Source organism: Phyllostomus hastatus, unplaced genomic scaffold, assembly GCF_019186645.2.
Source record: "Phyllostomus hastatus isolate PE091 unplaced genomic scaffold, TTU_PhHast_1.1 phas_scaffold_345, whole genome shotgun sequence".
NCBI classification, from domain to species: Eukaryota; Metazoa; Chordata; class Mammalia; order Chiroptera; family Phyllostomidae; genus Phyllostomus; species Phyllostomus hastatus.
Window position 1 is genome coordinate 11,719,714 of NW_025334024.1, and position 12,606 is coordinate 11,732,319.

Genomic DNA, 12,606 nt, shown 5'->3' on the forward strand with positions numbered 1-12,606 from the left:
ATTCTAAGTGTTTAAGGGGAGGCTAAGAGCTCGATTCTTTTTTTCTTCCACAAAATCTCATTGTACTTCTTTATGCCCCTTAGTGTACATCTTAATCAGTGGTCCCAGATTGGAAAGTTTTCTTGAGTTTGCAGCATTGACTTTGGAATTGAGGAAGGGATAACTGAAATCATTTTGCATGTCTTATCTTTCTTTTTCCTTGTGATTGTTGGGGATTAGGAAAAGAAAACCAGGTGGCCTCTTGTTGGAAGAAGAAGAAGAAGAGGAAGATGTCAGTGAGGAATCTGGAGCAAGTAGCAGTGAGGAGGAACACACGGCTGCAGAGCAGGGAGAAGACACTGGGTCAGAGGCCGCAAGGAAAAAGAAGGAGGATGAACTCTGGGCCAGCTTTCTCAACGATGTGGGACCAAAGTCAAAAGTGTCCCCAAGTCCACAAGTTAAAGTAAGTTGATACGTAACTGTGATGAATGTTTTCCCAGAAATACCCTAAGTTCTCGGATACATTTTTTTTTTTTATAGAGGAAGGGGTAGGGGGGAGGGAGAAGAGAGGGCAAGAAGCATTGATGTGGGAGAGAAATATCAATCAGTTGTCTCTTCTGCATGCCCCATCAAGGGACCTGGTCTGCAACCCAGGCATGTGCCCTGACTGGGAATCAAACCAGGGATCTTTCATTTTGCAGGTCTGTATTCAACCTACTGAGCCATACCAGTTAGGCCTCCAGGTAGATTTTTTAAAAATATGTTTTATCGATTATGTTAATATGGTTGTCTCAGGTTTTTTTTTCCTTTTCCTCCTTCCACCTGGTACCCCCAATCCCTCCAGCAGTCCCCCCCAGCTCATGTCTGTAGGTCATGCATATGAGTTCTTTGACTATTCCATTTCCTGTGCTGTACTTTACATCCCCCTGTCTATTTTGTACCTACCAGTTCTTAATTCCTATACTTTTTCCCCTGTTCTCCCCCTTCTCCTTCCCAGCTGATAATCCCCATACCTATGATTCTGTTCCTATTCTGCTTGTTTGCTTAGTTTGGTTTTTAGATTCAGTTGTTGATAGTTGTGGATTTGTTGCCATTTTTTAAAAACAAAGTCGGTTTTCTTTTAAGATTTTATTTATTTTTAGAGAGAGGAAGGGAAGGAGAAAGAGAGGGAGAGAAACATCAGTGTGTGGTTGCCTGTCACACTCCCCCTACTGGGGACCTGGCCCACAGCCCAGGCCTGTGCCCTGACTGGGAATGGAACCAGTGACCCTTTGGTTCTCAGGCCGGTGTGCAATCCACTGAGCCACACCAGCCAGGGCTCTTGCCATTCTAATGTTCATAGTTTTTATCTTTTTTTTTTTCTTGTATAGTCCCTTTAACATTTCATGTAATAATGGCTTCGTGCTGATGAACTCCTTTAGCTTTACCTTGTCTGAGAAGCACTATATCTGCCCTTAAATTCTAAATGATAACTTTGCTAGATAGAGTAATCTAGGTTGTAGGTCTTTGCTTTTCATCACTTTGAATGTTGCCAGTCCCTTCTAGCCTGCAGAGTTTCTTTTGAGAAATCAGCTGACAGTCTTATGGGAACTCCCCTGTAGGTAAAGAATTGATTTTCTCCTACTGCTGTTAAGATTCTCTCTTTGTCTTTAACCTTTGGCATTTAAATTGTAATGTGTCTTCGTGTTGGTCTCTTGGGGTCCAACTTGTTTGGATTATCTATGCTTCCTAGACTTGTATGTCTGTTTCCTTCACCAAATTAGGGAAGTTTTTTTCATTATTTTTTTCAAGTAAGTTTTCAGTTTCTTGCTCTTTCTCTGCTCTTTCTGGCACCTGTGTGATTCGGATGTTGGTACGTTTGGAGATGTCCCAGAAGCTCCTTAACCTATACTCATTTTTTTTTTTAATTTTTTTTCCTTCTGCTATTCTGATTGATAGCTTTTTTCTTCCTTATGTTCCAAATTGTTGATTTGATTCTCAGCTTCATCCACTCCGCTCTTGGTTCCCTATAGATTTCACTTAATGTAACCCTCATTTTTTCCCAGGTCTTTTTTATGCTGTTGATGTACTCAATGAGTTCCTTGAGCATCCTGATATCCAGTGTTTTGCTTATCTCCATTTCATTTAGTTCTTTTGCTGGAGTTTTGTTCTATTCTTTCATTTGGGCCATGTTCTTTGCCTCCTCAGTTTGGCAGCCTCCCTGTGTTTGTTTCTGTGTATTAGGTAGAGCTGCTTTGACTCCCTGTCTTAGTAGTGTGGCCTATTGTAGAAAACCGTACCTGTTAATTGTATGGGGTGGAGCCTTCAGTAATTCCCAGAGTGGGTCACCGCTCTGTTGCTCTGTGTGGGGGAGGGTTCGGATGGGGACATTGCCACTGTCTGGTCTCTGGATTTTGCCAAGGAGGAAGCTATCTCCCTTCACTCACCCAATTGCCAGTCACTTCAGTTTCTCCCTATATGCCACTGGTGCCCTTCCAGCTGGTGCCCTTCCAGCCAGTGCCCTGGTGCTGAATCCCAGAGGGAATAAGTCTGCATAAGCCCTAGGTTGATTGTAGGCCTTTAAGAGGAGTCTCCTGAGAATCCTGCAGTTTCTTCCGCCACCCCACCCCTCACTGATTTTTACGGCAAGAAGTCATGGGGACTTATCTTCCTGGTGCTGGAACCCTGGGCTGGGCTTGGTAGTCTAGTCTTGGGCTGGGATCCCTCACTCCCGAGGTGTTCCTCCTTACTTTTATTCACCACAGGTGGATGTGGGACTACCCATTCTGTCTCTGTGCCTTTCCACGCCTCTCCACCTCTTTGTGTGTCTCTGCCCTCCCCCGCCCCGCCATCTGGATGAACGTGGCATCTTTAAAATGCTTGGTTGTCAGACTGCCATACAGTTCTATTTTCTGTATCTGACAGTTCTGGGTGATACTTGTTTTGTAGTCTAGTTGTAATTTTTGCTGTAGTTTTGTGGGGAGATGAGGCGTGTTTTTCTGTGCCTCCATCTTGACTGGAAATCCTCCAGATAGATTTTTTAAAAATTTACAAACCAATTTGAAGCTTATAGTAGAAAATAGACTACATAGATGTCTTCTTTAAAAAAGATTTTATTTATTTGTTTATTTTCAGAGAAAGGGGAAAGGAGGGAGAAAGAGAGAGAAAGAAACATCACTGTGATTGAATCAGTTGCTTCTCACACACCCCAACCAGGGACCCGGCCTGCAACCCAGGCATGTGCCCTGACTGGGAATCAAACCAGCAACCTACCTCTTGGTTCGCAGGCCAGCTCTCAGTCCACTGAGCCGCACCAGCCAATGCTGTAGATAGTAACTCTACTGGGTGAAAAGCAAAACATTTCCTTTGGAAGGAAAAATAAGCTTTTTCAATTAAATTTTCATTAGGTCTTTAACTGTTTTAGGGATGAAACGTTTAAAAATAGCCATAAGCAGCATGATTGAATGGTTCTTTTAGATTTTATCCTTAAGTGAAACTAATTTTTACTTTTTTCATAGAAAACAGAGGAGACTGAAGAGACAAGTTCAAATAAATTGTTGGTCAAAACAGAAAAGCTAGAGAAACCTAAAGAAACAGAGAAAGTTAAAATCACCAAGGTGTTTGATTTTGCTGGTGAAGAAGTCAGGTAAGATGACCTTCACAAACTTGGAAACTTCTGTATTTTGCCGAGTATAATGTGCACCCAGGTTTTTGGCACAAACTTTCAGGAAAAAAAATCTATTCTTTTAATTTTTTAATTCAATTATTTATTTATATTTAGAAACAAAACTGATTATTGTATTCCAGAGTAGTATTTTGCATATGGATGTCATTATTGCTTTCTAGAGTTATGCTTTTAACACATAAGCATAGATAAAAGAATTAAAAACATTTGTATAGATATGTAGTTACTATTACCCATGTATAATGTGCATCCTTATTTTTCCTTCAAAAATTTGGGCAAAAATATGTACATTATACATGGTAAATACAGTAGTTCTTTTAAAAATGAGCATTTTTCTAAATGATGTTATGAGTCATCTGTCCTCATCCCAACCCGTTGTAATATTTGGAAGCCTTACATTTGAACTCAAGGAGAACAGTGGCTCCATGAATTATCAGAGAACATGAGAATGGTCCTTTTACATATTGTAATCTAGTTTTTGGATATTATGAAGTGGTTGGCTGAACAGAAACAAGAACATGTAAAAGTAAAGTGTACAGTTTCACATAGTCATGTTTTGTAACCTTGGCTAAGTCATTTCTTCCTTTACTACTTTCCTTAACTGTGAAGTGTGAGTCCCTGTATGCCTCTGAAATCAGGTAAAAATTAAAGTGCCAGGAGAGAAGTTTGGTTTCAGTATTATTTCCTCACTTTAATATTACTTTTAAAATTAATTCATGAGATTTGTTACCAGTTTAGAAAAACAGTAGGGACTTAATAAACTCCTGGCTGTTCCAGGTAAGAGCCACATGTTTGGAATTTCCTCTTTCCTACTTACTTAAATTTTATTATGTGAAAACAGCAAATCTCTAATTTATAGCTAAATGAGAACAGATGAAGTGCCAATCAGTACTTTTTTAGGTAGTCACATTTATTTTCTTTGACAGTAATTAATTAGACCTGTATGTTCTCTGAAAGCATAATTTCCCCTAAAATTGATATTTTTTTTATTTTAATCTTCACCCGATATGGTTACTGATTAGAGGGAGATGAAGGGATAGAGAGAGAGAAACACTGATCAGTTGCTTCCCGTATGCTCCCCGACTGAGGGTCAAACCCACAACCTAGATATGGGTCCTGAATGGGGATTCAACCCCTAACCTCTTGGTGGGTGGGGCAGTGCTTTAATCAGCTGAGCCACCCGGCCAGGGCTAAAATCTATATTCTTAAAAATACCTTCTTTCCACCAATTATTTCATCCAGAGAAATACATCTTGGAAAAAAGAATTTGGCATTATTAGTTTTATAAATGGTGTAGAGCAAAACTTTTTATTATTTAAAAAAAATTTTCCCCCAGCTTTTTCTTTTGAAACATTTCACTTACGGAAATGTTGCAGGAATAGTATTGCAAGGAACACGCATATTCCTACCATGCAGATTTACTACTTGTCAGTGTCTCTTTCACCTCCACCTGTATTTCTCTTTCTATGTTGGCTGAACCATTTGAGAATTACTTGTAGACATTAGAGAATTACTTCACTCTTAAATACCTCAACACTGTTTCCTAAGAACAAGGGCATTCTCCTTTGAGGTACAATATAACTCTCATAGTCAGTAAATTTTACTCTCAGATTATTATCTAAACTCTGAGATGGAGGACCCTGATTTTAAATTTTCAACCTGTTACAGACCAATGCTTTTAACACAATAAAATGAAATTACAGAAGAATAAAGTAAAAAGATATACCACATATAAGCTTAAATTTTTAACAATAAGATTTAATAGACATATAATTACAATTCAATACACATAATCAAAATAAACATAAGATAGGAAAAGGAAAAGAATTTTATAACTGTACATACTATTCATTGAAAGTGAGTACGAGATTGATACAGAAAATCAGTGTAATAGTTACACCTTTTTAGTCTGTAATCAAAACAAAATCTAAAGTATCAATTCTCAGTAAGTAAAATCTGGACACTTGTTATATTAATTTTTAATTTTTAATGAGACAAAATAGCTTTTTTTGTGCATTAATTCCTCTAATCTAAGTTGGGTTGGTGCTCCTGGAGGGGACAGTGTTTATGTCAACTATTTCTGTGTTTGTTTTTTCCTTAAAAAAAAAAGAAAAACAAAACATTTATCATGAAGCAGTTCATCTCAGAGATATTTTCATGAGGATAAAAGTATAGATTTTAAAGCCATTTCACTAAGTTCAGGATTTTCCTTTTTTTAATCTAAATTGAAGCCAGTGATACTGTATTTTCAAAATTCATCTGCAGTGCTTTATCAGTGTCCATTTCCAGTAGTTTATCCTCTCAAATTATAATTAAATTTAAGTTATACTTCAGTGGGAAAAAAGGGAATTCTGGATGCATGAATTTCCTGTTTGTGGATATTATTTTGATAGAAAATATAGTTCCAGACCTTCTGTGGAACATGTTAATCTGTAGAGACTCTGTTCTTCCAGGCTTCTTAACTTTCATTTTTACCCTTATATTTTATTTACTACTGAAAAACAACTTGCATGGGAGTACTAAGATTATTAAAAAACCAAAGATATCGGAGAAATAAGCAAGTTTTACTGTCTAGTTGAGATCTTTAAAATTGGGAAGCAACTGGTTACTTTTTTTTGGAAACACTGTTTATTTCCTAGTTCATCATTCTCAACATCATTTTTCTCTTTCATAACCATCATACCTCAGCACACAACATAACACACACTTTTATGATCAGCTTTCATTTTATCACATATAAAGAGAGTCGTTTAAAACTTTAAGTCATTAACCTTAAATCATAATTTTTACTACTATAGCAAGATTTTTTTTGGTAGTAGGACTTTTCTTGATGAAGGAAGCAGTGTGTTCATTTCTATTCTAGCACATGCTCCTTAATCTAAATTGTTTTTCTGTTTTACCAGCTGTGCCATTGGAACGTGCTCTTCTGAACACTTAGACTTCAGATCACATTTGTTGACAATGTGACCCTAGTTTTATCATACAGATGAGTGTCAGGTATGTTTGTCAGCAAGAAATTGACAGAATAATTCTTTATACCATCCTCATGTTTAAATCACACATATACCATAATAATTTTCATATTAGAAGTGATATGACATTCTTTAAATTGCATTGAAAAATCACTTTATTTACTTTATTCCAGTTTTCACTACCATAAGCCATATCCTGAATACTTCAAACTATGGTGTATTGGAAAGTTATACTTGAACTACCTTCTTTTTTGAGTCCTCACCCAAGGAAATGTTTATTGACTTTAGAGAGAGGGCGGGAGAGACAGAGAGAGAAACACTGATGTGAGGGAGAAACATCGATCAGTTGCCTCCCATACACACTCTGACCCAGGATGGAACCCGCAACATAGGTATGTGCTCTGACTGGGAATCGAACCCACAACAAACTTCTGGTGCTCAGGATGATGCTCCAACCACTTGACCCACCTGGTCAGGATGGGTCAAAAGGACTAGACCTTCTTTGTCACAGATGCGCCAAGATTCCCAAGCAGACATATTTGATACAATATTTTCTAGGGTTTTGGCAGTGTTTTTTGTTTGTTTTTTAGTTAGTAACCAAAAGCGCTCCTTCCTCTGAAGGCTGCAATGCATTAATGTTAATGAATGGAATTTTGCGTCTAGTTATATTGGCTTTTTAGTTCAAGACTCTTTATTTCAAAGAATTCTTTTACTATGAACTCATTTCCTTATGTTTTGTGTGTAAATGTGTCATTAGCCAAAACATCACTGCAGAGAGCTCACTTTGGTTTTAGCACTGCGTGATTGCAAACCAGTCAGTGTGAGAGGGCTTATGGGGTGAAAGCAGTGTGACCCCAGTTGTCCTTCATTTCTTTGGGATTATTTCCATTATTATCACGTGATTCATCACTACTGCTGCATTCAGAAAAGATGAGTTTTCTTTACAAAACAGTGAGGCTTGTTTTGCCATCAGTAAATTAGGATTTAAAAATTTACCAATTTTACTTTATAAAATTTAGTTAACTAATTTAAAGTATGATTTTTAAAAGTCACACTTTGTTAACAATTTAAATGATTGTAAAACTAATTTATAAATGCTTACAATCCCAATTCTGGGTGTTAATTTGAAGAAATCCAAAATACTGATTTGAAAAGATATAGTCATCCCTATGTTCATTGTAACATTACTTATAGGAGCCCAGATATGAAAGGTACCTATGTGCCCACCAACAGATGATTGGATAAAGAAGTGGTAGATTGGGTAATATGTATATATTATATTATATGTAATATACAACCATAAGAATATATATTTCATACAGCATATAATATATACAGCCATAAAAAATAATGAAATCTTACCATTTGTGAGTGATGGTGAACCTAGAGGGTATAATGCTAAGTGAAATAAGTCAGACAGAAATACAAATACCATATGATTTCATTTATATATGGAATCTAAAGAACAAACAAAACAGACTCATAGATACAGAGAACAAACTGATGGTTGCCAGGTGGGAGCGGGGCTGGGTGAACAAGGTGAAGGGGTTAAATACAAACTGGTACTTACAAAATAGTCACAGGGATGTAAAGTGCAGCTGAGGAGGAGTACAGTCAGGAATACTATAATAATTGTGTCTGGTGTCAGGTGGGTACAGGACTTACCAGGGGGGTCAGTTTGTAAGTTAAATGTCTAACCACTATGCTGTACACCTGAAACCGGAGTAATATTTATGTCAACTATAATTGAAAAAATTATAGTTAAAAAAGTAAATGTTTACATTTTATCATGTTTTGGGGTGTTAGCTGACCAAGTCACCTAAACATTCTAATGTGGTCTTACTGCACGTGACTAATATACTGATAGCTCATGACCACCTTGCAAAGTTGGCAATACCTGAACTGATGTCCGCCCTGTTTCATGCAGTGAGTCCACTGAGCACGTCTTGGATATTATGACACTGTTGAATTGCAAACAAATTTTTTAAGTACTTACCATTTCTGTACCTATCTCATCTTGGTAGTTTTGTTTAAGTAGTTTTATATACAATTCTACTCAAGTTTTCCCTCAGTTATTCCAATAATGTTCTTTGTAACTCTATTTCTTGTTCAATTTAACATCTAGTTCAGGATTATACACTGTGTTTAGTCTTTTTTAGCCTCCTTGGAATTAGAACTGTTTTTAAGCCTTTTTGTGTTGGGAACTGCCCTGCCTGGTATCAGAAGCTGTAACCCCCGCCTAGGCTAAGGCTGAGGGAGTGGCCTTGGACTGTAAGCCTGCAAGGAGAAAAAAGCTTATCTCCCTAGCAGGAGCGCTGCTTCTGCTGCTTCATTCATAACTGAACCCCAATGCTTGGTCAGTTAGCCAATGACGGGTAAGATTCCCCAAAGGGGGAACGACCTAAGACAGGCATGATCATGTGGGAGGACCCCAAGAAAGGACTTTGGGGGCTACAGCAAAAGGGGGTGATGGACCCTCGCTCCTCGGCTGTGATATAGCCTGAGTCCTCATCATCTGGGGGAAAATCTCCTTATCCCTTGGCTGCCTTACTTCCTTTGCTCCACCTAAGCCTGAAACAATGACAGGGTGGTGCCACTCTGCTGAAAAGAGCGGGTTCCCCCCAGGTGATCAGGCCTAAGAAAGAATATGTAAAATCCTGTGAAACCTGCTTTGTTTAGAATGCTCTCAGTTGAATGATAAGGGTGGTCCAAGGAAGAAGTAAGTTTGTTCTTTAAAGTTTTAAGGCTCTTTGACCCTGACTCAAAATAGGCCCTCAGGCTTCCTTATTATCTATTGTTTGATCCTTACTTCCTAGCAATGAGTAATGAGCTTTACCTGAATTCTTATTCAAATGAAACCAATAAAAGGCCTCTCTGGAGGGGGAATGGGGCGCTCTCCCCACCAGAGAGAGGGTGGCCAAGGCGCCCCCCACGTGAGGAGTGGCCCTTCTGTTCCTATTCCCCCACAGGACTTGGTTGTCTCTGTGTATGTCTTTCTCATGTTTCAACGAACATCCGAAGCCGAGATGGATACTGCTGGCCGGTATCCTCTACATTTTTGTATTTGTCAACATATATTTTTTTAGTCCTTTTGTATTGTAAAATGTCCCTTAATTTGGATTGTTGAATTGTTTTCTCACGATTAGTGTCAGATTAATCACTTTAGGCAAAAATACTGCATTGATGTTTTGTCCTCCTCGGTGCACTGCATCAGTAACACCCAATATTGGTGGTAATAAGTTAGAGCACCTATGGCAACATCTTTCAGAATAATTCCTGATGATGTGAATTAGTAATATATTTTGCTACCAGAAATCGCACTGCAAACGATAGAAGTTGTCCAATAGAGGATAGCAGAACACTGATGGTAAATCTGTAATAGGAAGTCCCACAAAAGTAATACAGAAAGTGTTTAATACACCGTTAGAAATAAAAGGATTTAAAATTTTTAGAAATTTTTCTTGGCTTGCATTATTTTCCATGTGTCATATAGGATATCTAAAGAAAGATTTATTATAACTTAACCACTGGCCCTACATGAGAGTAAGAAAAGCTGGTGAGTAACTGTTACTATGAGAAATCATTACATTTCCTGATCAAATTAAATTGTGTGGACTTACTACTATTTATTAATGTGGTTGTCCAACACAAATTTCCTATTTCACTTTTAAAACAAATGAATGGCAATTTTAAATATTGAATGCATTTTCAGGGAGCCTGCTATTTTTATGATTTGTCAGAAGAGGGCAGCACTGTATCTTCTAACAGATGAATAGGGAAGCACTTTGTCATGAATACAACATTCACACATGTATTCAAAAGTACTATGTGCTTATTTTATTTTTTTAATGTTTTATTTATTTATTTTTAGAGAGAAGGGAAGGGAAGGAGAAAGAGGAGAGAAACATCAGTGTCTGGTTGCCTCTTTCGTGCCCCCCACTAGGGACTTGGCCTGCAACCAGGCATGTGCCCTGATTAGGAATCAAACTGACTACCCCCCCCACCCCCGGTTCGCAGGCTGGCATTCCATCCACTGAGCCACACCGGCCAGGGCAATATGTGCTTATTTTAAAAACATGCACTACAGAGATACATAACATGACAAGTGAAAGTTCTCTAACTACCTTCTAAAGAAAACTAAACCCCTGTTAATAGCTGGCAATTTGGCAGGATTTTTTTTTAACTTAAATTTAAATATCATAAGGAACTCTCATGTAGGAACTTGGGAGGCCTGAATTTTAATTGAGGAGATACAAACTTGGTATATAGATTTGAGCATATCTTTTAATCTCTTTATGTCATTATTCTGCTTTTTCTTTTTGTCTTTGTATCAAGTTAAGAGCATTACTACATCTTTAAGAAACATGAAAAAGAACTAGTGATGACTGAGAATAATTTGTAAGTATAAGGTAGTAATAACACAAAGTTAGTCTCTTAGTATTTTCTAATTATATTATAATTGTTAAATTTTGGATCTTTACCTTTTTATTTTGTTTTTCCCCCACTTAAAAATGTGTAGCTTATTAACCTTGGGGAATAAGGAAAAATAGTATTTTTTATCCTTCCCCATCACATAACCAGCTGAGCCAATTAGCTCAAACTTTCCTAGATGATTCACCTTTTGGAAAAGGCCAGTCATGGAAAGTTTCTGCCTAAATAAGACTTTTGAGGAAGCTCTGAGTAAGTGAAAATGAACTTAAAATGGAATTTCTGCTGATAACACTTGAATTAACTACTGCCAGTAGTGGGCCTTTTCTGGTCAAGGCTCCTTCTTGTATATTAGGAGTGGTCTGCAATTTAGACCACTCCTACTTGAAGGTATTTTGATGGCTGAATCTCTTCTTGTTGCTTGTTAAAAGTGGCGTTCTTCTAGGTGGAGTCATCTTCTGCTGATATTACTCTGTCAATTAGCAAAGCCCCTGAGAGGAATACACCGGTTTATAGAACTTGTTTCCTGGTGAGGTGAATAGGACCGGACACACAGAAATGAACAGGGTGTTCCCACGGTTGTACTTTTCCATGCTTCCTTTATGGCACTTACTACAGATCACATGTGGTCATGACTTGTTTTCGTGGGGGGCTGCCCTGATAGGCTGTGAGCCCCTTAAGGGTAGAGGCCATGTCATTTTTTTTTTCACAGGTCCCACATCTACAGGGTTCTTTCTAGCACTGCTATTTAATCTCTGGCTGGTCTTGAAAAAGTAACCTAACCCCTTAAAATATAATTTTTCTCACTCATGAACTGTAAGTATGTCAGCTCTCGCTACAGAACTGCTGTGGAACAGACCATCCCAGGGCTCGGGGGATATACCAGTCAGCATGCATTTGTTGCTGGTGTGTTTCTGGCCGTCTGAGGCTCAGCTCATCTAGACTTGGCTCTGCGCTGCTGGTGGGCTCAGATCTGCAGCATGTCTTTCACCCCCTTGGAGCAGCTGCCTGAGGCATATTCTTTTTATGGCTAGAGGGTGTCAAGAGGCACGTGAAAGAACAGGAACACATTTAAAACTTCTACTGCTGTCAAATCAGTTAGCATCTCTCTGACTACGGAAACAAGTCACGTGTCCAAGCTTGATATCAGTGGGGTGGGGAAATTATCTTCTTGGTCAAAAGGGAAGGAATATCTGCTGAATGATGGTTTAATCTATCATATAAATTCTCTTATTTTTGACTCTTGACGCTTACTATTGAGAGGTTCATTTGGGAGAGTGAGGGACACACAAATTCAGCGTGAGAGGAAGTTGGTCTGGATTTTAGAGGGCTGTGAAGGCAAGGTTCAGCAGCTTCTTTTGGATTCTCCGGGTAGCACTGAGCCATCGCAAGACAGGAGCCTGAGCAGGGGACTGACAGTTTTTTAAGTCACCCTTCAAGGTTAACTTGGCCTTCTTTCCCAGTGAAGGTTCTTAATATAAAACTCTCACATTTTAGTCTGTCACTTTTGTGGGTGACACAGTACTGAGTGCAGGAGTGAGATGGCTCTTGATAAGAAAGTTT

At 38.3% G+C, this 12,606-nt stretch overlaps 1 protein-coding gene across 2 annotated transcripts in view; it reads left to right on the plus strand.

Annotated features, from left to right (window-relative positions):
* The window catches only part of CFDP1 (craniofacial development protein 1), a 107,298-nt gene that overhangs the window by 12,269 nt on the left and 82,423 nt on the right, over nt 1–12,606 (plus strand). Inside the window, exons 3-5 of one of the 2 annotated variants that reach the window (XM_045818835.1) lie at nt 220–442; nt 681–722; nt 3,477–3,604. In XM_045818835.1, the coding sequence (XP_045674791.1) occupies nt 220–442; nt 681–722; nt 3,477–3,604 (393 nt within the window). The remainder of the gene's footprint in view (nt 1–219; nt 443–680; nt 723–3,476; nt 3,605–12,606) is intronic. The other variant, XM_045818836.1, reaches the window with a different exon arrangement.